The 23,534-nt window shown below is 45.5% G+C and overlaps 1 protein-coding gene across 1 annotated transcript in view; it reads left to right on the forward strand.

The window, feature by feature from the left end:
- Positions 1-23,534, forward strand: part of LOC123764252 (protein ST7 homolog) — a 135,780-nt gene that overhangs the window by 43,525 nt on the left and 68,721 nt on the right. The window contains exons 6-8 of the mRNA XM_045751790.2: positions 12,240-12,337; positions 14,906-15,096; positions 17,173-17,275. Coding sequence (XP_045607746.2) covers positions 12,240-12,337; positions 14,906-15,096; positions 17,173-17,275 — 392 coding nt within the window. The remainder of the gene's footprint in view (positions 1-12,239; positions 12,338-14,905; positions 15,097-17,172; positions 17,276-23,534) is intronic.

The following is a 23,534-nucleotide window of genomic DNA, read 5'->3' on the forward strand; positions in this document are numbered from 1 at the left end:
CGCTATGGGAAGTTATCATTGGCTCCCGGTGCCACATTGCTGTCGGTGACCAATCCGGTGCCACTGACGTCACACGGTTTTGGCGGGAGATCAGGGAAGCCAGCGCCATCTTGGCTCCCTAAAGGGCCTAAACCACAGGCCAAAATATCACTATTTCACAAATTTCTCGGCTCTCCGAGAACACTTCACTCTCTCCCATATATCAAATTGTAGCCTGCAACGTAGAGAACGCTTGGGAAAAGCAGACATGACTCTTACTGCAGGCGTGGGAGAATTATAAGGGGGGGAACTCCGTCACATACCCCTCCCCTTAAAATAAGAGTCATGTCTCGTTAGTGTATGCGGGATAGGGCGTCCGCCACTACGTCGTCCTTCCCCTTGATGTGCTTGACCTTGATCCTTGTCAGACTCTCAGTGCGGGTGAGACTGGTGCCGTCCGCCCTGGACCACTTACTTTCCTCCTCCGGGAGTTCTCTGTCCCTCGGTACACTCAGTCCCGTCTTCTGCTGGGTTTCTCGGGTATCCGTTCCGTCCTGCTTGGCGGCTCTTCCTTCCACAGTGAAGAAAGGTTTCAGGCGGTCCATGCGACACACCTGTTTCTTCCAGGGTCCATCCGGCTTCCCAATCTCGTACGACACTGGACCCAACCGTCGCAGCACTCGGTATGGTCTCTTGAACCGCGACCTGGTCACTCTACCTTTACCTGGCAGCACAACCATTACTTTGGATCCGGCCTGAAAATCCCTCTGCGCAGCTCTCCTGTCGTACCACTCCGACATCTTACGTTGCGCCTTCTTCAGGAGTTTCCTAACCAGTTTCTTCACTCTAATGAGACGTTCTTTGAACTTCTGGACATATTTATTCACCGTTCCCACGGTCGCTCCTGGTGTCCATCGTTCCTTCATCATGAATAGCATGGCATATATAATATAGATAAATGGAAAGTAAGCCTTTTCAGGACCCACACGTCCTCCTTCGGCCTTACTAACCAATTCGGGGAACTCCTCCTGCTGTAACTCTCCGAGACGAGTGCGGCTTACCCCAGGAGAACTGGTGAGTGTCACCTGCAACTCACCATTCGGGCTACTCTCGCCCTCCACTCGTTCTCTGGGTCCTACGCAGAGGTGATCTGTTCCCAGGCTGTCAGTCGACTCCTCAGCCCCATCAGATCCACAACCTCCTGGTTCTTCGCGTTGTCTCGGTGTCACAGCACAAACGGGGATCGCCACCGGTGCGATTCCCTTCTCGTCCCCACAGACGTTCGACTCTCCGCCTGTCTTCTTGTACTGTTCTATGCACTCTTCGCCTTTCACGAGATGTGGGAGGACATATCCTCCACACGCGTCATTCCCCAAGATGACCTGTGCCTCCATCTTGGGCATTGATGTACAGACTCCCACCACTAGGGTCTGGCAGCCATAATCGGAATTTAAAGTTACCTGGTGTAGGGGCATCCTCACTGGGCCTCCCACAGTGGCCACCCGTGCCATCCCCACACTGGTACTTTCGTAACCCTCGGGGAACAGGGTTTCACTTACCAGGGTAAAGTCAGCCCCGGTGTCTCTTAGCATCTTCACTGGGATGGGGTCTGCGACCCCCATCCTTACGGTTCCTTGACACATGAATGGGTGAACTTTCTTCTCCCCATTCAGCACGGGTTCATCCCGCTCTCCCTCGGCCCTCTGGTCCTCGAACATCACTAAAGCAACGTGTCCTCGCTGCTTAGGGCGTCTGCATTCCCGCGCGACGTGTCCGGGTATTCCGCAGTTGTAGCAGCGGCCCCTCGGCGGAGACCATCCGCCACCGCTCGCCTTAGCACTGCCTCCAGAGACCGTCACACCCTGTGTCTTTCCCGCCTCACTTGTCGTTTCTTTCCCTGCAGTAACAGTTCCCGAGCTCTCAGCTTGGTTCTCCCCTATCGGCTCTACAGCACCTTTTGATCCTCGGTCGTCCCATCTCGAGCGGTGGGACCTGGGAGAACTCGCTCCTGTCCTCCATCCATTCGTCCTCCTATAATTCCTACTGCCTCCGGAGTACGCGGGTGATCGATGCTGTCCCTCTCGGCTTGGGCGTAGTACTTCCTCTAACATGTCGGCTCGGTCGGCTGCGGCCCTTAGGTTCTTTATGTCCGCCTCCTTTATCCTCAGCCTGATCTCAGGAGAGAGCACGGACATAAACTTTTCCATGGCCACTAGTTCCTTGATCTCTTCGGCCGACCTCGCTTCCTCGGAGTCCAGCCACTTAAGGAGCTTTCTTTCTATGTGCCTCGCCGTCTCCGCATACGATTTTCCTGGCAACCGGGTACATTCTCTAAACCTCTTTCTGTAACACTCTGGCGTGAGCTTAAAGGAACGGAGCACAGCTCGTTTTACCACATCGTAGTTAGTGCATTCTTGGAAGTCGAGCATAGTGAAGGCTTGGCGAGCTTCCCCTGTGAGCCTCCCTTGGACCAACTCCGCCCACTCCGCCCTCGGCCACCTCTTCATAGCAGCAACTCTCTCAAAGTGATCGAAGAAACTTTCGGCTTCACTAGGCACAAAGACCGGCAGGTCTCGTTCCCTCACTCGTCGGTCTTCCTGTGGCGGGGCAGGGGCACCTAGTCCCAGTTCAGCTCGCTTCAGCTCCACCTCCTGGTTGGCTTATATTTCCATTTGTCTCAGCCTAACTTCTTGCTCTCGTTCTTCCCTGCGTAGCTGTGCTTCTCGTTCTTGCTCTTCCCGGCGCAGCTGTGCTTCTCGCTCTTGCTCTTCCCGGCGCAGCTGTGCTTCTCGTTCCTCACGCTTCGTCTGTGCTTCTCGCTCCTCACGCTTCGTCTGTGCTTCTCGCTCCTGTTCTTCCCGGCGCAGCTGCGCTTCTCGCTCCTCACGCTTCGTCTGTGCTTCTCGCTCCTGTTCTTCCCGGCGCTGCTGTGCCTCTCGCTCTTCTCTGCGCTGCTGTGCCTCTCGCTCTTCTTTGCGCTGCTGAGCCTCTAGCTGCAGCTTCATTATTTCCAGCTTAATGCTGTGCCTGCTGCCGCTGGATCCCCTGCTGCTTCCACCAATACTCAAGTGTTCACCCTCACTGGCAGGTGTTTGGGGCCGTTCCTCCCCCAAAGCTTCGTCTCGAGCCTTGAGCTGAGCCATTATCTCTAGTCTTCTTTCACCAACTCGGGCAGATTTCAGCTTTATTCCAAAATGATCCGCTATAGCCTGTAACTGTGCCTTGGTGCACTCTTCCAGCACCTGTTCGTCTCTAGAGTCAATAAACCTCGCTACTTTATCATCCTCCATCTTGTGCTACGAGTGTTAACCTGCACCTGATCTCTAACACCACTGCCAAGTACCACTGCAACCTTTACTCCGATCTATATCCTGGCAAGGTCGCCAATGTTGGGGTTTTCACCTCTCTATTATTCTCTACCCTTACTCTGGGGTGAGCAATAGTTATGCTCAAGGTAACTCACCGTAGCCCTGCGGGTCTTCCCTCGATCCTCACGGCGCCACTGCACGCCAGGAGAGTCTCCCAGTCAATCTTAACGGCCTCTTATTAAGAAAGAGTGAGAACACGACTCGATCACATCGACCGTCGTGTGCCCTCCCCAACAATAGGGCTCTACGGTTAAACACAAGGTCGCCAATTGGTGTTTAAGGTGGCCAATAACACCATCAGTGGACTGGTGTATTCAGTGGTAGCCTTGGCAAGGTCACACTCAAAGATCAGGAATCAGGCAGGTACTTATTGTTATCACTCTATGCCGACAGGTATAGTATAGCCACAAGATCAATGGAGGGGATGATAAAACACAAAGAGAGTTTTTTGTACTTTACTTAAAATGTATGAAAGATGTCACAAAGCCAAACAATAATCAATTAAATCAACTGATCCTGACGCGGCTGGTAATTCCCACGGATATTATGGGATCACAAGGGGGCAACATCCTCCCCTCCTCATCAAGTGTCAAGAACAGCTGATCGCAATGGTCTCTCCGCGCGAAATTTGCTTGTTTTCTAGATTCACGCGCGCGGTTTCTTTAAATTCTCCAATATTACTAGAAACTCGCACACTCGATATTGGTACAAATAAACCGAATTACTTAGTTACACTGTACTCAGGCTCAAACAGTCTTTTCTACAATCAATTCTACAATGATTCACTGTAATGGCTTCACATTGTTCCTCACTCAACAATATATTATAAACTATTAACACTGGAGTTTTCAGTACTTTCTCTCGTGGGCGATAACGCAATAATTCACTGTACTCACAAATGATTATTCACTGAATGAACATAGACATATATATGGTATATAAATCAATCATCAATACATGGAAAATAAATAGTTTCTGGGCACATAGCCTAACCTCCACATACTGGCATAATCTTATATATAATTTACCACTATATGTTCATATCGAAATCTATAGAAAGGTATACACAACACAGTAAATTTATCACTGGTTCCTGGTGTCTGTACACACCAATAATCAACATGAATATTACAAGTACTCTTGATAGTACTGTCTAGCACACTGGTGCTTTACCGTGACATAGGTGAGACTTGCTCACGACATATAAAATCTTCGGGCTAGATAATATAGCCGAATTATATATCTAACTAAAGGGGAATGGGGAGGGAACTAGAACCACCTACTTCACCCTATCCACCGATGAGAGTCGAGATGTAGCTCCTGGTCCTCGTGTCGGGAACGCCCCCACACTACACGTCGTCGTGTCCTACCAGAGCCTCTCGTCGTCCCACCGTTTAGCGCGTCGTCTCCGTGCCTCCTCACTGCAGGTCCGTCCTCCTTCTTAACTTCTTGAAGGTTGGAGTCGGTCTCCTGGCCGTCGTCTTCTCCCAGCAACGGCTGTCGCCTACGTCTCAGCTACAGTCGTTCGGTTTCCCCAAATAGTCCTCTCTTCCTCAGCTACCCAGTGGCTCTGTCAGCCACTACGCTGTCACGAACTGGTGAATTGCCACAGACGTCACGTACGTCACTGCACGGCTTCACTGCTACTGGCACAGTACCTGACTGGAGCACTTGTTGCTCAAATAACCGTCAATTCCCTCTTCTGGTTCAACACATGAACTAGGGAAGACTTCTCAGAGTACTGGCGGACTTCAGGTGACGCGTAAATCCACGGTAGTGGGAAACAGCTGTCCGACAGACAGGACCACTCGTCGCACGTCCGACCTCTATGACGTGTCGTGGCTGACTGCTGGCGCCAGCTCGGCGCGCGGACTGGACCCCCTTCCTTCGTGACGTCACTTTCGCTATGGGAAGTTATCATTGGCTCCCGGTGCCACATTGCTGTCGGTGACCAATCCGGTGCCACTGACGTCACACGGTTTTGGCGGGAGATCAGGGAAGCCAGCGCCATCTTGGCTCCCTAAAGGGCCTAAACCACAGGCCAAAATATCACTATTTCACAAATTTCTCGGCTCTCCGAGAACACTTCACTCTCTCCCATATATCAAATTGTAGCCTGCAACGTAGAGAACGCTTGGGAAAAGCAGACATGACTCTTACTGCAGGCGTGGGAGAATTATAAGGGGGGGAACTCCGTCACAATATATATATATATATATATATATATATATATATATATAATATGTATGTATATATATATATATATGTATATGTCGTACCTAGTAGCCAGAACGCACTTCTCAGCCTACTATGCAAGGCCCAATTTGCCTAATAAGCCAAGTTTTCATGAATTAATTGTTTTTCGACAACCTAACCTAACCTAACCTAACTTTTTTGGCTACCTAACCAAACCTAACCTATAAAGATAGGTTAGGTTAGGTTAGGTAGGGTTGGTTAGGTTCGGTCATATATCTACGTTAATTTTAACTCCAATAAAAAAAAATTGACCTCAAACATAATGAAATGGGTAGCTTTATCATTTCATAAGAAAAAAATTAGAAAAAATATATTAATTCAGGAAAACTTGGCTTATAAGGCAAATCGGGCCTTGAATAGTAGGCCAAAAAGTGAGTTCTGGCTACTAGGTACGACATATATATATATATATATATACATATACATATACATATACATATATATATATATATATATATATATATATATATATATATATATATATATATATATATATATGTATGTATGTATGTATGTTTCATTGAATATGACCGCATATTCTGTATTTATTATTTTCTGGTTTAGGGCTTCTATCCCTCTAACTATTTTCTTAGCATCAGGGCTTAATTGAAATAGGAGTTCTCCAAAACTCATTTTCGTACTTTTAAGGTGAAGAAAAGAAGTGATTTACTATAGTGTGTATTACTTATTTATATAATTTGCGCAACGTTTCGAACCTCCATGGTTCATTCTCAAGTGAACAGATCTTACAATACTAGTTGATTTTATACCCGCACTGGGTCAGGTGATAATACAATAAAGGTGAAAACATGGGGGGATACATAAGGGATAAATGTGAGGTGAAACATAGGGGTAACTGCAGAAGGCTTATTGGCCCATACGAGGCAGCTCCAATCTAAACACAAAGATTAATCCAGTGTAATTGGCCTATTATGTTGGACATTGTCTTCTGTGTTGGCATCGATATGTTCTTGTCTTGTACTTACTCTCATGGTGGGTAGAGTAAATAGTTCCGTGATTTGGGTGTTCATGGTAGGTCGCTCTATTCTTATGTGAATTGCCTCAAGAATTTGTAATCTTCTTGCATCTTGGGTTTTGTCTATTATGCAGGTATTCTTGTTCAACATTTCTCTTGTTAGAGTAATGTCATGGGCTTGTCTCATGTGATTCCTAGGGGCACCGGATTGAAGATGGCATGTCAAACATGCCATAGTTTGACATGCCATCATCAACATATTGGAGTGGAGTTGGAAACTCCGGAAAGTGGAGTTGGAAATTCTGTTGGACGACATATTCGACCTCGAGACACAAAAAAAGGTCACTACCAAAGATACCTTACAAGCAGAACTTATTGCGGAAGGAGGAAAGAATCGAGGCAATTACAGAAGCACCATACTGTCCCCCCGAGCTCAAAGCGGCAGCCAAAAGCCTTCGTGAGAACAAGGAGATAGTTGTCAGAAGAGGTGACAAGTCGCCAATATACGTCATTCTTAAAAAAGACGAATATCTGGCGAAAATGAACCTCATACTCTCTGACCAAACTAAATTCCAAAGGGTAACGAAGGACACTACAGCCGAATTGAAAGCAAAGGTCAACAGACTAATCGAAACTGTGAATGCCAAGAAATCAGGACTCCACCTGCCAAAGAATTTTGGGGAATATAAACCTGGATATGCGTATGGAAATGTCAAGACACACAAGCCTGGAAACCCACTTCGGCCAATCATTAGCCAGATACCCACACCCACGTACAGACTAGCGAAGCGACTCAACGGCCTGCTGACTCCTTATGTCCCTTGCGCCTTCAGCCTGAAGTCGCCAAAGGAATTTGTTGACTTACTGCGGGGCACATGGGCCACAGGAATAAGAGCCTCGTTGGACGTAGAATCGCTGAATCGTACCAGTGGACGAGACAATCGGGATGATAGCCGACAGAGTGTATCGTGATCCAGCCTGTACTCCTCTTGACATACCAGAAAATATCCTAAGGAAACTACTCCAAGCTTGTACTAAAGAGGCACCCTTCTTGAGCCCGGATGGGCACATGTATAAGCAAGTAGATGGGGTCGCCATGGGTTCTCCCCTAGGTGTCCTGTTTGCAAACTTCTACATGGGTACCATCGAGCAAAAAGTCTTAGTCGACATGAACATGAAACCGGCCATATACTGCAGGTATGTTGACAACATTTTTACACAGGTACCTGATGTCAGACATCTGCAGGAGTTGAAGGAGGCATTTGAGCGGAGTTCCGTGCTGCGTTTCACTTACGAGATGGAAAAGGATGGGAAGCTGCCCTTTCTAGATGTAACAGTCATGGAAAAGAGCGGAGGTTTCCACACTGCAGTCTACACTAAGGAAACGAACATAGGAATGTGCCTAAATGCCAAAAGCGACTGCCCAGATAGGTACAACAGGAGTGTTGTTAACGCATATGTCGACCGTGCTCTCAGCCACAGCTCAGAATGGAAGCAAGTCGACGAAGAACTCTGTAGGGTAAGGCAGGTCCTAGTCAACAACGGCTTCTCCAATGGTTTCGTCGAAGACATCATAAGAAGGAAAGTGAAACGCTATGCAACCTCTGAAGAGACAACCAACACAACACCTATACCCCCTATTAGACTATTTTACAGGAACTTCTTTTCCACAGCTCATAAAACGGAGGAAAGGGTCCTGAAAGATATTGTTAATAGAAACGTTATCCCTACAGACAAAAATCAGAGGATACAACTGACGATTTACTATAAAACCAGAAAAACGGCCAGCCTACTCATGAGAAACTCTCCAGACACAAAACAGAACGCTTTAAAAGAGACTAACGTCGTCTATGCCTTCAAATGCCCTCTTGGGGACTGTAAGCTCCAAAAAAAACAGTATATAGGCAAGACAACAACATCTCTTTCTAGGCGTTTAACGATGCATAAGCAACAGGGCTCCATTAAGGAACATATAATCTCTTCCCACAACCAAACCATCGCCAGAGAAATCCTAGTAAACAACACAGAAATCATCGATAGATACAGCGATAGCAGGCGGCTTGACGTTTGTGAGGCATTACACATCAAGAAGTCAACACCAGCAATCAACAGCCAATTAATGCACAACTATATTCTACCCACCTCAAGACTCCGCTCCAATATAGAAGCATCAAGAAATATGGACCAATAGGCTTTCTACAATCACTTCTATTCAATACCCATTGTTTCATGTTCTGGCTTGTGTTGATGAAATTAATACCTTATTAAATACCACCTCACCCCATCCACCTCACTCAAATGTAGATATAAACAAAATCGGAGATGTGTAAGTTCTATTCAGTTGTGTATGTGTTAACTAAAGTCTTTGAAAATGTAATAAGTTTTACGAAACGCGCTCAAGTGTCGCGTCAGACTAGAAATAAAAATGAATTTTGGAGAATTGATTTTTGAATTATCACCAACAGTGAAAAGAAATGTACGAAAGATTGAGAAAATTCGTGTTAGAATTATTAATCTTACTTTTTCGGTCATATTTAATAATATATGTCTACAGGAAAGACTGCTACCAAAATAAATAAATATATATATATATATATATGGTCGTACCTAGTAGCCAGAACACACTTCTCAGCCTACTATGCAAGGCCCGATTTGCCTAATAAGCCAAGTTTTACTAAATTAATATATTTTCTCAATTTTTTTTCTTATGAAATGATAAAGCTACCCATTTCATTATGTATGAGGTCAAATTTTTTTTATTGGAGTTAAAATTAACGTAGATATATGACCGAACCTAACCAACCCTACCTAACCTAACCTATCTCTATAGGTTAGGTTAGGTAAGGTAGCCGAAAACGTTAGGTTAGGTTAGGTTAGGTAGGTTAGGTAGTCGAAAAAACATTAATTCATGAAAACTAGGCTTATTAGGCAAACCGGGCCTTGCATAGTAGGCTGAGAAGTGAGTTCTGGCTACTAGGTACGACATATATATATATATATATATATATATATATATATATATATATATATATATATATATATATATATATATATATATATTGGTGTATACTGGCAGCAGGTTTTCTTTCAAACATGTTTCATTGAATATGACCGCATATTCTGTATTTATTATTTTCTGGTTTAGGGCTTCTATCCCTCTAACTATTTTCTTAGCATCAGGGCTTAATTGGAATAGGAGTTCTCCAAAACTCATTTTCGTACTTTTAAGGTGAAGAAAAGAAGTGATTTACTATAGAGTGTATTACACTTATTTGTATAATTTGCACGACGTTTCGAACCTCCATGGTTCATTCTCAAGTGAACAGATCTTACAATACTAGTTGATTTTATACCCGCATTAGGTCAGGTGATAATACAATGAAGGTGAAAAACATGGGGGGATACATAAGGGATAAACATAGGGGCTGCAGAAGGCTTATTGGCCCATACGAGGCATCTCCTATCTAAACACAAAGATTAATCCAGTGTAATTGGCCTGTTATGTTGGACATTGTCTTCTGTGTTGGCATCGATATGTTCTTGTCTTGTCCTTACTCTCATGGTGGGTAGAGTAAATAGTTCCGTGATTTGGGTGTTCATGGTAGGTCGCTCTATTCTTATGTGAATTGCCTCAAGAATTTGTAATCTTATCTTTCTTGAGGCAATTCACATAAGAATAGAGCGACCTACCATGAACACCCAAATCACGGAACTATTTACTCTACCCACCATGAGAGTAAGGACAAGACAAGAACATATCGATGCCAACACAGAAGACAATGTCCAACATAACAGGCCAATTACACTGGATTAATCTTTGTGTTTAGATAGGAGATGCCTCGTATGGGCCAATAAGCCTTCTGCAGCCCCTATGTTTATCCCTTATGTATCCCCCCATGTTTTTCACCTTCATTGTATTATCACCTGACCTAATGCGGGTATAAAATCAACTAGTATTGTAAGATCTGTTCACTTGAGAATGAACCATGGAGGTTCGAAACGTCGTGCAAATTATACAAATAAGTGTAATACACTCTATAGTAAATCACTTCTTTTCTTCACCTTAAAAGTACGAAAATGAGTTTGGAGAACTCCTATTCCAATTAAGCCCTGATGCTAAGAAAATAGAGGGATAGAAGCCCTAAACCAGAAAATAATAAATACAGAATATGCGGTCATATTCAATGAAACATATATATATATATATATATATATATATATATATATATATATATATATATATATATATATATATATATATATATATATATATATATATATATATATGTCGTACCTAGTAGCCAGAACGCACTTCTCAGCCTACTATGCAAGGCCCGATTTGCCTAATAAGCCAAGTTTTCATGAATTAATTGTTTTTCGACAACCTAACCTACCTAACGTGACCTAACCTAACTTTTTCGGCTACCTAACCAAACCTAACCTATAAAGATAGGTTAGGTTAGGTTAGGTAGGGTTGGTTAGGTTCGGTCATATATCTACGTTAATTTTAACTCCAATAAAATAAAATTGACCTCATACATAATGAAATAGGTAGCTTTATCATTTCATAAGAAAAAAATTAGAAAAAATATATTAATTAAGGAAAAATTGGCTTATTAGGCAAATCGGGCCTTGAATAGTAGGCCAAAAAGTGAGTTCTGGCTACTAGGTACGACATATATATATATATATATATATATATATATATATATATATATATATATATATATATATATATATATATATATATATATATATATATATATATATATATAATAAATAAAATATACATACATACAACCCACCAGGGGACTCGAACACTGGCCAACAAGGTGGCAGTTGCATGCTGTATCCACTACACCAAATTTCAAAGCCCTGGTGGGTTGTGTGTCTAAAAAGTTATAAAACTTCAGCTGTAGCTTCAGCTTCAAACTTCAGCTGTAGCATTTGGCTTCAAACTGAATTTAATGAAACGCCATTTACTAGGTGAGCCCCGGAGGCTCCCTGGCTACCCTCCTTCCCATCCGGTCGGCGAGATTTTTCGCGTTGGTTGAACCCTAGTTTCCGAACTGAAGGCAGCCGGCGTGGTGAGGGTCTGGGGCCCCCCCTCCCCCTCCCGGGGAGGGGAGGGCTGCACGGACGACCGGCGCGGCAGTAAATTGATTGTTTGATTGTTTTCCTTGAGATTGTAGGGAGTTTTCTACCTCTCTGTTCGGTTTTTGTTGTAGTTTCTTACCATGTGGGGTTTGTTTTGTTACGCCTACCTTTCTGGGTGCCTAACCCCGGTCGATGGCAGATAAGGAAAACCCCCAACCATATGGGGTTTTCCAGGGCCATTGCTCCCTGAAACCTCTCTGAAGGGGCCAGGTTCTGGCGCTGGTCCCTGGTAGGTCTGAACTCCATAGCTAATGTCCCGGTCTAACATAACATACATTAGCCCGATAAGCTCCAGGGCGCCTCCGGGGCTCACCCAGAAAATGGCGTTTCATTACATTCAACGCTGGTTTTATCAAGTGCTAGCCCATTAAATAATTTTAAAGGTATTCTTTAAGAAAGTTACAGAATATAAAAAGCTATTTTTAGCCATCAGTAAGATTAATTAATCATTAGAATTATTTAAATAAGAATCTTATTAAACCTTCTATTTTGTTAACTTGCAGGACGAGACACCAACGTGTTCATATACATAAAAAGACGGCTTGCCATGTGTGCCAGAAAGTTAGGCAAAATGAAGGAGGCAATAAAGATGTTCCGAGATGTGAGTAATGACACATTAGTGTATCTTGGGTAGTTTCCTTGACTATGCTGAACATTGTAATATAGTAGTTTGCTGGAGGAACTCCTTGGTGGCTCCCTGTAGCTATTTTACTTGAGAGTGCTTTCATATTCCAGTTGTATCATTTGCATGAGTTCATTTGGCCTGCCAGGGACCACAGCCAAAAGTCTGGCCCCTTCACGTGAGGTGCAGGGAGCTAGTACTATTCCACCATTTCACCAGGAAAGCATCCAGAAAGTCAGCAAAACATTACAGACATCAGCTGGGTTCACAAGATTCAAGTCACTAAAATGCCAAATAACTCCAAAAAAAGAAAGAAAAGCAAACACTCAAAACTGGCTAGAACCCAGAGGTACTGAATGCTGCCACCAGGCAGCTGGGTGCTCAGTCCAGCATCAATAATTAAATCAATTCATCTCCTGATACATAGCCCAGAAGTGCTCCTTTGTCACATCATCTTGCAGCACATCTCAGAGCTGCAAGATGTTAACCAAACCTCTTAACTGGTTGAAATTGCAACCTATATCTGAACAGAGCCAAAGAACTCCCCCCAATTAAAACAATGAAACAAACAACACGTCATCCAACTAGTGCGCCCGCTCGTTAGTGCCTCCCGCTTCCCCGACTGAGGGAGGGTGATCTCGCTCAGGCGAACCAGCTGCACCACCCTCAGTTCGTAGACTGAGGTGCCGGTGTTCACATGTCCTCTCTGGTCTCAATTTTTGTCTGGCTTTACATTTGTGACTTTGCCAGCTGTGTTGTGTGGTGGCTATGTGTTCCTCTAAGTATACTGGGTTGCATGTACCTAGGGTTCCCTTCCCTAGGTGGTTGGTAACCCTGACCCCTTATGGGTCAGGGTTACCTTCCCTGGGTCGTTTGGGTCTCACTCCCATTTAAGGACTTCATCGCTTGGTGTTTTCACCCTTGGGGTTCTCCGGGAGTCTTGGGCTTGCCCCGGGTAGGGAATGGGTTTGTGCTGGGTGGGGTGCACTGTGGCTGACGCAGCTTGCATTCAGCGGCGACTGAGGATTCTCTCTGGAGATCGGTTAGGCTGTGTGTGTTGTTTCGGGGTACTTTTTGTTTCTTTGTTTTAGCGCATTCTCGCTTCTTTGGCGAGAGAAGGTTTGCCTAACTTCCCATTAGGCTAGCCTAGGCTGTGTGTGGTAGTCCTCCTCTGTTGCCCCGAGGTTTCACTGAGCCACCGGTTGTCAGTTTGCCTGCAGCAGACAGGAGTTACCGGCTTAGCTGGCTCCAGTGCCTAGGCTTCCCGTGGGGCTAATGTACCCTATGGGGTCCTGGAAATCCCTGTAGGGCTCGGATACCATGGACGTGTCTTCCGAGCCGTCTTGCCTTGTGCGATGTCGAGGGGGTGTTTGTTGCCTTTGCCTCGTGGTGACGATCATCCATTCTGCCTCTGTCATGCTGCCTGTTGGGTCAGTGACACCTACGACCCTAAGTTTCGGAACATGTTCACAGCATGTTATTCAGTTTACCGATTCCTCGTCTGATGATGTTAAGAGGTCAGGCGGCAACTTGGTTGCAAGCTAGGTATTCTGTGTTGCAACAGGCCAGGTTGGTTGCCTGGTTGGAAGCCCCTGTAACGGCCCTGGAGCTGCCCCATTTGGATTTTAGGTGCCAGAATTTAGGGGCGTTGGTTACTTCAACCTTGGTTCTGTCCTGACACTTGCTTCCAGGTGGGCGTTGTTCGCCCTGCTCCTATTCCCCTGCTTTCGGCTCCCAAACGTCTGAGGGTTTCCATGCTGGGGCGAAGATTAGCTTCTCTGGCTTCTGATGAGACTCGGGTGGCTTCGGGGGTTGCCCCTTCCGACTTGGGAAAGAAAGCTTCTTCCTTGGACTCTCTTTTCTTCAAGGGTAGTGGGTTTGGATATGGGCTCTGCCTCGGGGCTCGAGGCAGAGCCCATATCCAAACTGCAGATCCAAGCCATACCCCACTGTGCAGCTTCCCCCCTCCCGGGGAGGGGGGAGCGGCATAGGCAGCGGCACGGTGACAATTGTGACGTCATGCTCGTTTGCTTGCTTGGGGAGTCTGTCCAACAGTTCGGCTTTCAATAGTAATATTTTAACCAGATAGGGTTTGTTTTGGGGAGCCTACCTTTCTGGGTGTCTGACCTGGTCGATGGCAGACATAGAGAAGACAGAGACCTTCAACCACACAGGGGTTTCTATAGGCCATTGCCTCCTCGGGCCTCTCTGAGGGCCAGGTTCTGGCTCGTGGTCCCCGGTAGGCCTAAGAACTCTCTTCACTTTGACTGATGCCAGGGTCTAATACATTCATATCAGCCCGGATAGCTCCAGGGAGCTTCCGGGTCTCGCCCAGAAAATGACATTTCATTACATTCAATGCTGATTTTTTGCATATTTGTTAATGGATAATTAAAGGAATAGATAACAAAAATTATTTAAAACTAGAATTTGTTTATAAACAATAGTTAATTGATGACAGTCACAAACATATTTAACTCTGTTATAAATACAGTACTATTGCTCATAAGTTTTAAATATATTCACTACCTGTACTTTTATTTACAGCTAACAAAGGAAGTGCCTCCAATTATGAATGTCCTAAACCTCCATGAAAATCTTCTCGAGGCATTGTTAGAGGTTGGAGCGTATGCTGATGCTCAAGCAGTTCTTGCCAAATACGATGACATTGCACTTCCAAAATCTGCTACAATATGTTACACTGCAGCGCTTTTGAAAGCACGGACAGTAGCTGACAAGTAAGTCCCAAATGCTTTTATTTTATTCACACTGGGTGGAGGTGATGTGAAATGTCACACGGTGGCTGTGTTGTCTGGCGTCTGTCATCACACGGTAACGATTTTGCTGACACAGTATGAGAGATACGACTCCTGTGTTTTATTTTGGATGCTTTATTTATCATTTGATTTTCCTATGTTTTCAAGAGTACAGTACTGTATGGGTGTTGAACAACTTGATGTCACATAATTCACAAAAAAATACTATTGCATACATTTCTAACTTATAATTATAAAATGTTTCTAGTTTACAATGTATACATATGTACATTATTTACAATGTCCCAGTACTTGTTTATACTTCAGTACTTTTTCAACATATGGTAGTCTCTGACACTGACAGTCTACTTCCCAACACGGAGACCAACTCCACACGCGCCATGTATGCATGAGTTTTCATTTCGGCAGCCCCTCTCTCACTGTGCCTGCACACATGGCATTCTCTTGCCATTGTATTTATCAGCTGATAGGACAGATTGTTATAACATCAAGTTTTACTCTTGTGCGTTGGCCACGGAAATGGTCATTTCTGCCTATGTGCAAAAAATAAAAATATTCCAAGAAATATTCTTTCATTAGTTTGTATTCAAAATGTAAGAAAAACATGAAAATACAGTAAGTGAATATTTATTGTTTAATTGGGTGGAGGCGCTCGGGAAGGTTGCCTGTCAACGCCTCGTGCTTGACTTTGCTGACACTTCCTGTGTTATCCTCCAATGTTGCACCACTTGTTTCTCTTTCTTAACAAGAGTGTGTGTGTTTGAATAACTTAATAAATCACATAATTCACATAACACATGATAATGTTTCAATTGATGGTTGGTTTACCTGGTATATTCCATTGCAAGCATATAGAGTAATGAAAAATATATGAACATACAGTAATATGCAATGGTGTTGCACTCTGGGTGATGACAACTGGCCTAATTGGCACCATATGGGCGAGTGTACAGACTGAAACAAAGGCGTAAGCTACCAAGGTGCACCCAGATGATGAGTGTCATATGATGATAACCTCATTCACCTAGAAAGTAACTAATGAGTTACAGGATTTAGTAGTAATTATGGAGAGCAGGATTTTTTTTCCAAAGGTCAAGGAAAACTCCATTTCATCCACATAGACCTTCTACTGTATATCCTTATTTGTATCATCCAGGTAAAATCCAGTCAATAATTATGTAAATTGTCATATTACGATAACCCCATTCATCTAGTGAGTAACTAATGAGTAACAACATTTATTAGTAACTAATGAGAGTAGGATTTTTTCAAGAATCAAGGTAAACTCCATTATATCCACATTGACCTATTATATCCTTATTTGCATCATACATGTAAAACTCAGACAAAAATGATTTAAATTGTCACGTGCTGATAACCGCATTACCCTGTGAATCAACATGTGATGATAACCACTGCCTTAGGGTTAAGCTCGATGTTGTACCTTAAACCAAAGCAAATAGTAATAGGGAAGTTTCTGTACCTTGAAAGAAACTCATGTGTATGGGATTTTTTATTTAAATTAATTTAAGTACAGTACAGTAGTTTATAATAATTATTATTATAAACTAACTTTATAAGTATTTATAATTTATAAGTAGTTACTATTATAACCGAGTTAACTTGATAGATTATTATAGCATGGAAGTTAACTAAGATATAGTCACAGTAGTAGTCTATATCCTAGTTACAATTAATAATTCATGAGTGATGCAGTTACTCATTTCAACTGAGTGTAATTAAATTACGCAGTACAGTGTTGTATATTTAACACGGGTGCTGCACATTTGACGTGGTTGGCGGTTGCTTGCATAGCGAGGTCGTGACCCTTGGCTGACCTCTAAAGTACCCTTGGGATGTGCACGCCGCGCAGCCCGCCGCAATCCGATTCACTCATTTCCTTCATACAGAAACTTTCCTGCTTTTGCAAGGAGGATTATTTTGTGCTTTAAAATCACTTTTAATAAATTTATGATGAATTATACTAAAATTGTTGTTTAAATAAAGCTTATGAATATATATATATCTTATTTGCAGATTTTCTCCAGATATAGCCAGTAAACGTGGCTTAACAGCAGCAGAAATGGCTGCGGTTGAAGCCATTCATCGGGCAGTGGAGTTCAATCCGCATGTTCCAAAGGTAACTAGCCACATTTACAAGGTCTGCATTAATATAGTGACTAGTCCAGCCCAGAATTTGGATTAAACATTGTAAAAGACTGTTTAATCAAGCAGCCAGTAAGAGCTCTGAAGTAGCTATTGTAATTGAAAACAGAGAGAAATTAGTTTAGTCTTAGATACATTGATCATATTTTTTTTATAATGATTGTAGTGTTCAAAAATATAGCCTAGTATAAAGTTATATGACGTTCAGATTTAATATCCATTGCACAACGAAGGGGGTTTTCAATTTGTTTGGGAACATCCTGAAATGTACATCATTGTATTTGAGTCAGTTCTGCAGGAGGGATGTAGGGGAAGGCCACACACCTTAGAATTTAAGATATGTAACATCAAACAGTCTTCTATGCTGAAGTTGCACAATATGTAAATCAGACTAGGCTTTAGTACACTTGGGCTGCAATTTGTGCAGAATTAGGATTATGCAAGTAAGCAATTTCATAGACAAATTTTAAATACACAAGCAAAACTCGCCTTGTGTAGCTTGAGCAGCACTATTTTATTTTAAATGCAGTAAGAAAGCCAAAAATAAGAGTTTCATCATGTCAGGCGTAAATAAAACAAAATTTCATGTAAGAAACGGTTAGGCACATGCATTTGCACGGAGCAAGATTTGTGGCTATCATCACTGAGGGTCAGTCTCAGCGAGGGTCAGTCTCGGCGAGGGTCAGTCTCGGCGAGGGTCAGTCTCGGCGAGGGTCAGTCTCAGCGAGGGTCAGTCTCAGCGAGGGTCAGTCTCGGCGAGGGTCGGTCACGGCGAGGGTCAGTCTCAGCGAGGGTCGGTGTCAGCAAGGGTCAGTCTCAGCGAGGGTCAGTCTCAGCGAGGGTCAGTCTCGGCGAGGGTCAGTCTCGGCGAGGGTCAGTCTCGGCGAGGGTCAGTCTCAGCGAGGGTCAGTCTCAGCAAGGGTCAGTCTCGGCGAGGGTCAGTCTCGGCGAGGGTCAGTCTCGGCGAGGGTCAGTCTCGGCGAGGGTCGGTCTCAGCGAGGGTCGGTCTCAGCGAGGGTCGGTCTCAGCGAGGGTCAGTCTCAGCGAGGGTCGGTCTCAGCGAGGGTCAGTCTCAGCGAGGGTCAGTCTCGGTGAGGGTCAGTCTCTCACTTACCACAAACTCTTCTCTTGTATTCATTCTTTACCTATAAGCAACCTTATCCTTACTATTTTACCCTAAAAATCTTTAGGAAAATCATAAGTACAGTATTGTAGGTGACATTTTTAACGACGAGAGCTATAAATAATTGCAACATGGCATCGGGGAACCTGTCATCCAAAAGTTATGATAGTGTACACTGTAGTTAAAGTTCAAATGGCTGGTGCTGCAAAATATAGACTGTTGCTCCCAAAACTGTTATGTACTATTACTTTTGTAGAGAGCTTGAGAAAGAAGGCAAGAACCAAACCTAACTTTTCCTAGGGCTAGTATGGTACTGTTCATATAATTTCTAAATTAGGTCCATGATTGCATATGTTAGGTCCATGATTGCATATGTTAGGTCCATGATTGCATATGTTAGGTCCATGATTGCATATGTTAGGTCCATGATTGCATATGTTAGGTCCATGATTGCATATGTTAGGCCCAGGATTGAATATGTTAGGCCCAAGATTGCGTATGTTAGGCCCAGGATTGCATATGTTAGGCCCAGGATTGCTTATTTAGGGGTAGGACAGGTTAGGTTAGCTTTCTGGTTAGTTTTTGTTAATTTTTATCCCCCTTTAGATTCCCAGTAGTAGAAAACATAAACTTTGTGGGGGTGCAACAGTCCATGTTTTGTACACTTGATCAAAAGTAGCTGTAGGTTTTATCATTTTTGGAGGATAGGTTGGCTTCGATTAGCAGTTGCTGATTGTGCCAACATTCTTTTACCTACACCTTTCATTATTTGCACATAATGTGAACTATGGGAGAAATAATTTTACTAACAAGAGAATCAATTAAAAAAGTTACATGTTTAGCAGTTCTAGTGTACAGGAATATCAAACTCCTTGTAATATTCCCTAAAAGATTACAAACAAACCTGCAATCTTGCCAAACTCCTTCACATATGCACATAACAGTGCAGTTTACTATCTGGAGATAGGTCTACCAGCCATTTTGGTAAGGTAAGGGCACACTGTTGAGTAAAGGGCAGATAAAAGTGAAATTTTGGAGGTCTAGAACCTTACTCTATTTTCCCTCATAAATCTCATGTTTGATTAGCACAAATTTTATATGTGCATAACTTTTTGAGGAACATAATTCGTGTGCTGATAAAGAGCTGCCTGTATAAACCTGGTAATCCACTGTATACTTGTACTAAGCTCACAAACCATCGTATTCACAGTTTATTTTGCAGAGCAGTTTATATAAGCAGAGGGATGTTTACTCTGCGCGATCAAACAACAACACTGTCGTCGGAGGTGTCCAAGAATTTGCGGGAGCATTTGGAAGTGGTTTTCTCGTTACCGAGCAGAAGCGTGTCAATCGAGACAAATTTTCTGCGTGTGGCTCGCTCGTTACCTGAAATGCTTGTAGATGGGGCTACTCGTCATCCGATGTTCCTTTATATTTACTGGAAAAGGTGCCTGGTGGTGCTCAGGATAGTCTCTCTAGTCTCTCTGCGGGCTCTTTTCCCCTCTTCTCTCCTGCTCTCCTTCCCCCATCATTCCTCCCCCTCCTCTCCCTCCCCAATCACCCCCCCTTCTCCCCACCCTGTCCCCTTCCTCTTCCCCCCTCTTCCACATTTTCCCCTTCACCCTCTCCCCTCATTTTCCCTCTTCCTCCCTCTTCCTTGTGTGGCCTCCAATCTTGAATGACTCATTCCCATTTACTGTGCTGTATATATAACCTCATCCTCAAGTGATAGTACCTTTTGTAACTGTGGTCGATCATACCAGTGTGCAGTACTGGAGCCCCCAGTAAGCCACTTTTGTACATTTTCTATGTGAAAGCCCTGTCGGCTCCTGGAGCTATTGGACTGGTATTAGCTAATATTAGTATGGGGCTTCAGTCATATGGAGTTGTCATGCTTACCAGGGACCATTAGCCAGATCATGGTCACCCTCAAAGAGGTAAAGGGTGCAATAGCCTATGAAACTCACATGTATGAAATGATTCATGTCTGCTATCAACCGGGGTTGAGCACTCAGAAAGGTAGGTGCTTCAAAACAGACCCCTCCTGGTAGAAATATTACAACCTGAGACCGAACAGAAGCGAGAAACACCCCAAGGAAAAACAAGCAAACAAGCAACACCTTCACCTCTGAACCAGTGAAGAGCAGAGGTGCCATAGGCACAATCAGAGAGCACTGTATAAACATCAGAGGTCCACGGTTGTTCAACGTCCTCCCAGTGACTAAGAAATATTGCCGGAACAACCGTGGACATCTTCAAGAGAAAACTGGACAGTTTTTCTAAGAGAAGTTCCAGATCAGCCGGGGTGTGGTGGGTATGTGGCCCTGCGGGCTGCTCCAAGCAACAGCCTGGTGGACCAGACTCACAAGTCGAGCCTGGCCTCGGGCCGGGCTTGGGGAGTAGAAGAACTCCCAGAACCCCATCAACAAGGTATCAACCAGGTATCTCATCACACCGCAATATTTCTACCAGGAGGGGTCGGTTTTAAAGAACCTACCTTTCTGGGTGCTCAACCCCGATCGATGTCAGACATGAATTCTTTCATACATGCGAGTTTCACAGGCTATTGTGCCCCTTTACCTCTCTGAGGGGACCATGATCTGGCTAGTAGTCCCCAGTAGGCATGGCAACTCCATATGACTGAAGCCCGTACTAATATTAGCTCCAGGGAGCCTCCAGGGAGCTTCCAGGCTCTACCCAGAAAATGGGTAATGTTCCTTGTTAATGTTCCTGGCCCATTCTTGGGCTTGTGTAGCCTTGGGTCGCAGGTTGCAGCCAGTTGTCTTGACTTCGAGTTGAGGAGTGAGTGGCGGCCACCTCCTGGGTAAGTCCCTCTTACTTTCTTTGGTTAGGTAGCCCCAGGGAGACAAGAGGCTCTCCACAGAAAACCAGTGTTGAATGTAATGACACACCGTTTTCTAGGTGAGACCTGGAGTCTCCCTGGCATCCCTCCCTTCCCTCCCTCTGGTCGGTGTTTTTCTGGGGGAGCCCCGTCGGCTCCCCGGAGCTATCCCAGGCTGATATGCTAATGTCAGACTTTGGCATCAGTCATGTGTATGGAGTTCTTAGGCCTACCGGGGACCACGGCCAGAACGGGCCCCCTCAGAGAGGGCAAGGGGAGCAATGGCCTATAGAAGCCCCCGTGTAGTTGGAAGCATTCTATGTCTGCCATCGACCGGAACAGGCACCCAGAAAAGGTAAGCGCCCCAAAATAAACCCCTATTCTGGTTAAAATTGCTACCTAATACCGAACTAGTGGATAGAACTCCCCAACCGAAAACAAGCAATTAGTGTGACGTCACACACTGCCGCGCCGCTGTCTGCGCAGCTCCCCCCTCCCCGGGAGGGGGAAGGGGGGAGCCCCAGACCCCCCGCGCCGGCTACCCACACCTCAGTTCTTGAGGCTGATGCTATAGGCGATGGTCGTGTGCTCTGGCTCCGGTGTCGCTACTGCACTGTGCTTTGAGTGTGGTGTTAGTTTTTGTGGGTGCGAGAGCCAGGAGTTATCTTCAGTACTCGGGCTGCATGCGCCTAGGGCTGCCTTCCCTAGGTGCCCTGTAAGTACTGCCTTGGGGCTTGGGGCCACCTTCCACAGGCTCCTCGGGGTCTGCCTCTGCTGGTCCGTTTTACCTTTCGGTTTTTCGGCCGCACTGTTGGGCTCTTGGGTGTTCTGTTCTCCCTTGTTACCGGCAGGTAAGAGGCAGTTTGCACTGGTAGGGGCGCAGGGTGCTGCTCAGCTTGTAATTCCCGACATCGCGGCCGCTCTGTTCCTTGGGGTTCGCTGTCCTCTTGCGGGGTTTTGTTTTTCTTTTGTTTTTGCCTGGTGGGGGGTTCTGTCATTTTATTCAGTTTGTTTTTGCCCTTCCACTGTTCTCCTCGGTGGCGCCCCCTGCTAGGTCCCCGTGAGTGTACACGTCCCTGGGGTTCAGCTTTAGAAGTTTGCTTGGTAGTTTTGGGCGCCGGTTTGGCAGCACCCTGCCTGGGACTACCTGAGGCGCGAGTCCTCTTAAAGTAAAAACGCTCAGGACCCTGGGAATCCCCTAGGGGGCGCGTGGGTCCGATGGGATGTGACCCCGGAGTCCCCACTCGCTGTGTGCGAGTTTGAGGTTGCTCGGTCCCCTTGTCTCAGGGTGACCCTCATTGTTTTTGCCTCTGCCACGCTGCCTGTTGGGTCGGTGATACTTTCGACCCTGAGTCCTGTGAGTGTTGCTGCTTGCTTGTGACTCAATTTACCCAATCCTCTGATGATTCTATTCGGGTACAGGCGGCACGTGCGTTGCAGTCTAGGTTTCGTCTGTTGCAACGCGCTCGGTTGGTTGCTTCCCCGGATGCCCCGGGGCTGCCCCGCTTTGCTTTTCGAGACCCGGACTTGGGGGTGGGGGTCGCTTCGATCCTGGTTCAGGTCCGCACCTCCTCGTCCTTCCCCTTCTGTTCGTTCTGGTCCCCCGCCCTGCTTCCGGCCCCAGAAGCGTCTGAGGGTTTCGGGGTCGGAGCAGGGGTTACTTGATCTCGAGACTCGGGCAGCTTCGGGGGTTGCCCCTTCCGGGGGGGCGGCAGAGGCATTCGAGTCTTGTCTCCCGGCCAAAGCTTCAGGGTCTGACCAGTGGGCCCCCCTTCCTCCAGCTTTTCCGGCTGCTCCGTCCTTGTCTTGTGGGGTCGGGGCTTGGGGAGAGGACTCGGGCCTCGGGTCCTGTGGTGACGGACCTCGAGGCTGGGGGAGGGGCTGACTTGGGGGCCTTGGGCCCCGCTGGACCCCGCCTGGGTTTTTCTTCCCACTGAGGCGGGGCTTATTGTTACAAGGAGTGGGTTTTTCTTTCCCCCCCCCTCTGCGTACGAGTTGGATTTGGTGTCGGCCCCTCCCCGGGTACGGTTCCGTGTATCCCCGGGTACGTCGGTTCCGTCCTTCCCGGAGGTTTTCGGCTTATCGCATCCAACCTGGTGTGGTGCGAGCGGCCTTTGCAGCTTACCTCCCTGCGTGACCCGGATTATGCCTCGGAAATGGATCCGTCCACGGTTCAGGTTTGGGACTTCGTTCCCTTTCTGGCTCCGTTACGAGGTTCCGGAGTCATCCTGGCTAGCAGACTGCCCCTTGTTTGGTCTGGATTCCTGG

The sequence above is a fragment of the Procambarus clarkii genome, chromosome 82, assembly GCF_040958095.1.
Source record: "Procambarus clarkii isolate CNS0578487 chromosome 82, FALCON_Pclarkii_2.0, whole genome shotgun sequence".
In the NCBI taxonomy this organism is placed as follows: Eukaryota; Metazoa; Arthropoda; class Malacostraca; order Decapoda; family Cambaridae; genus Procambarus; species Procambarus clarkii.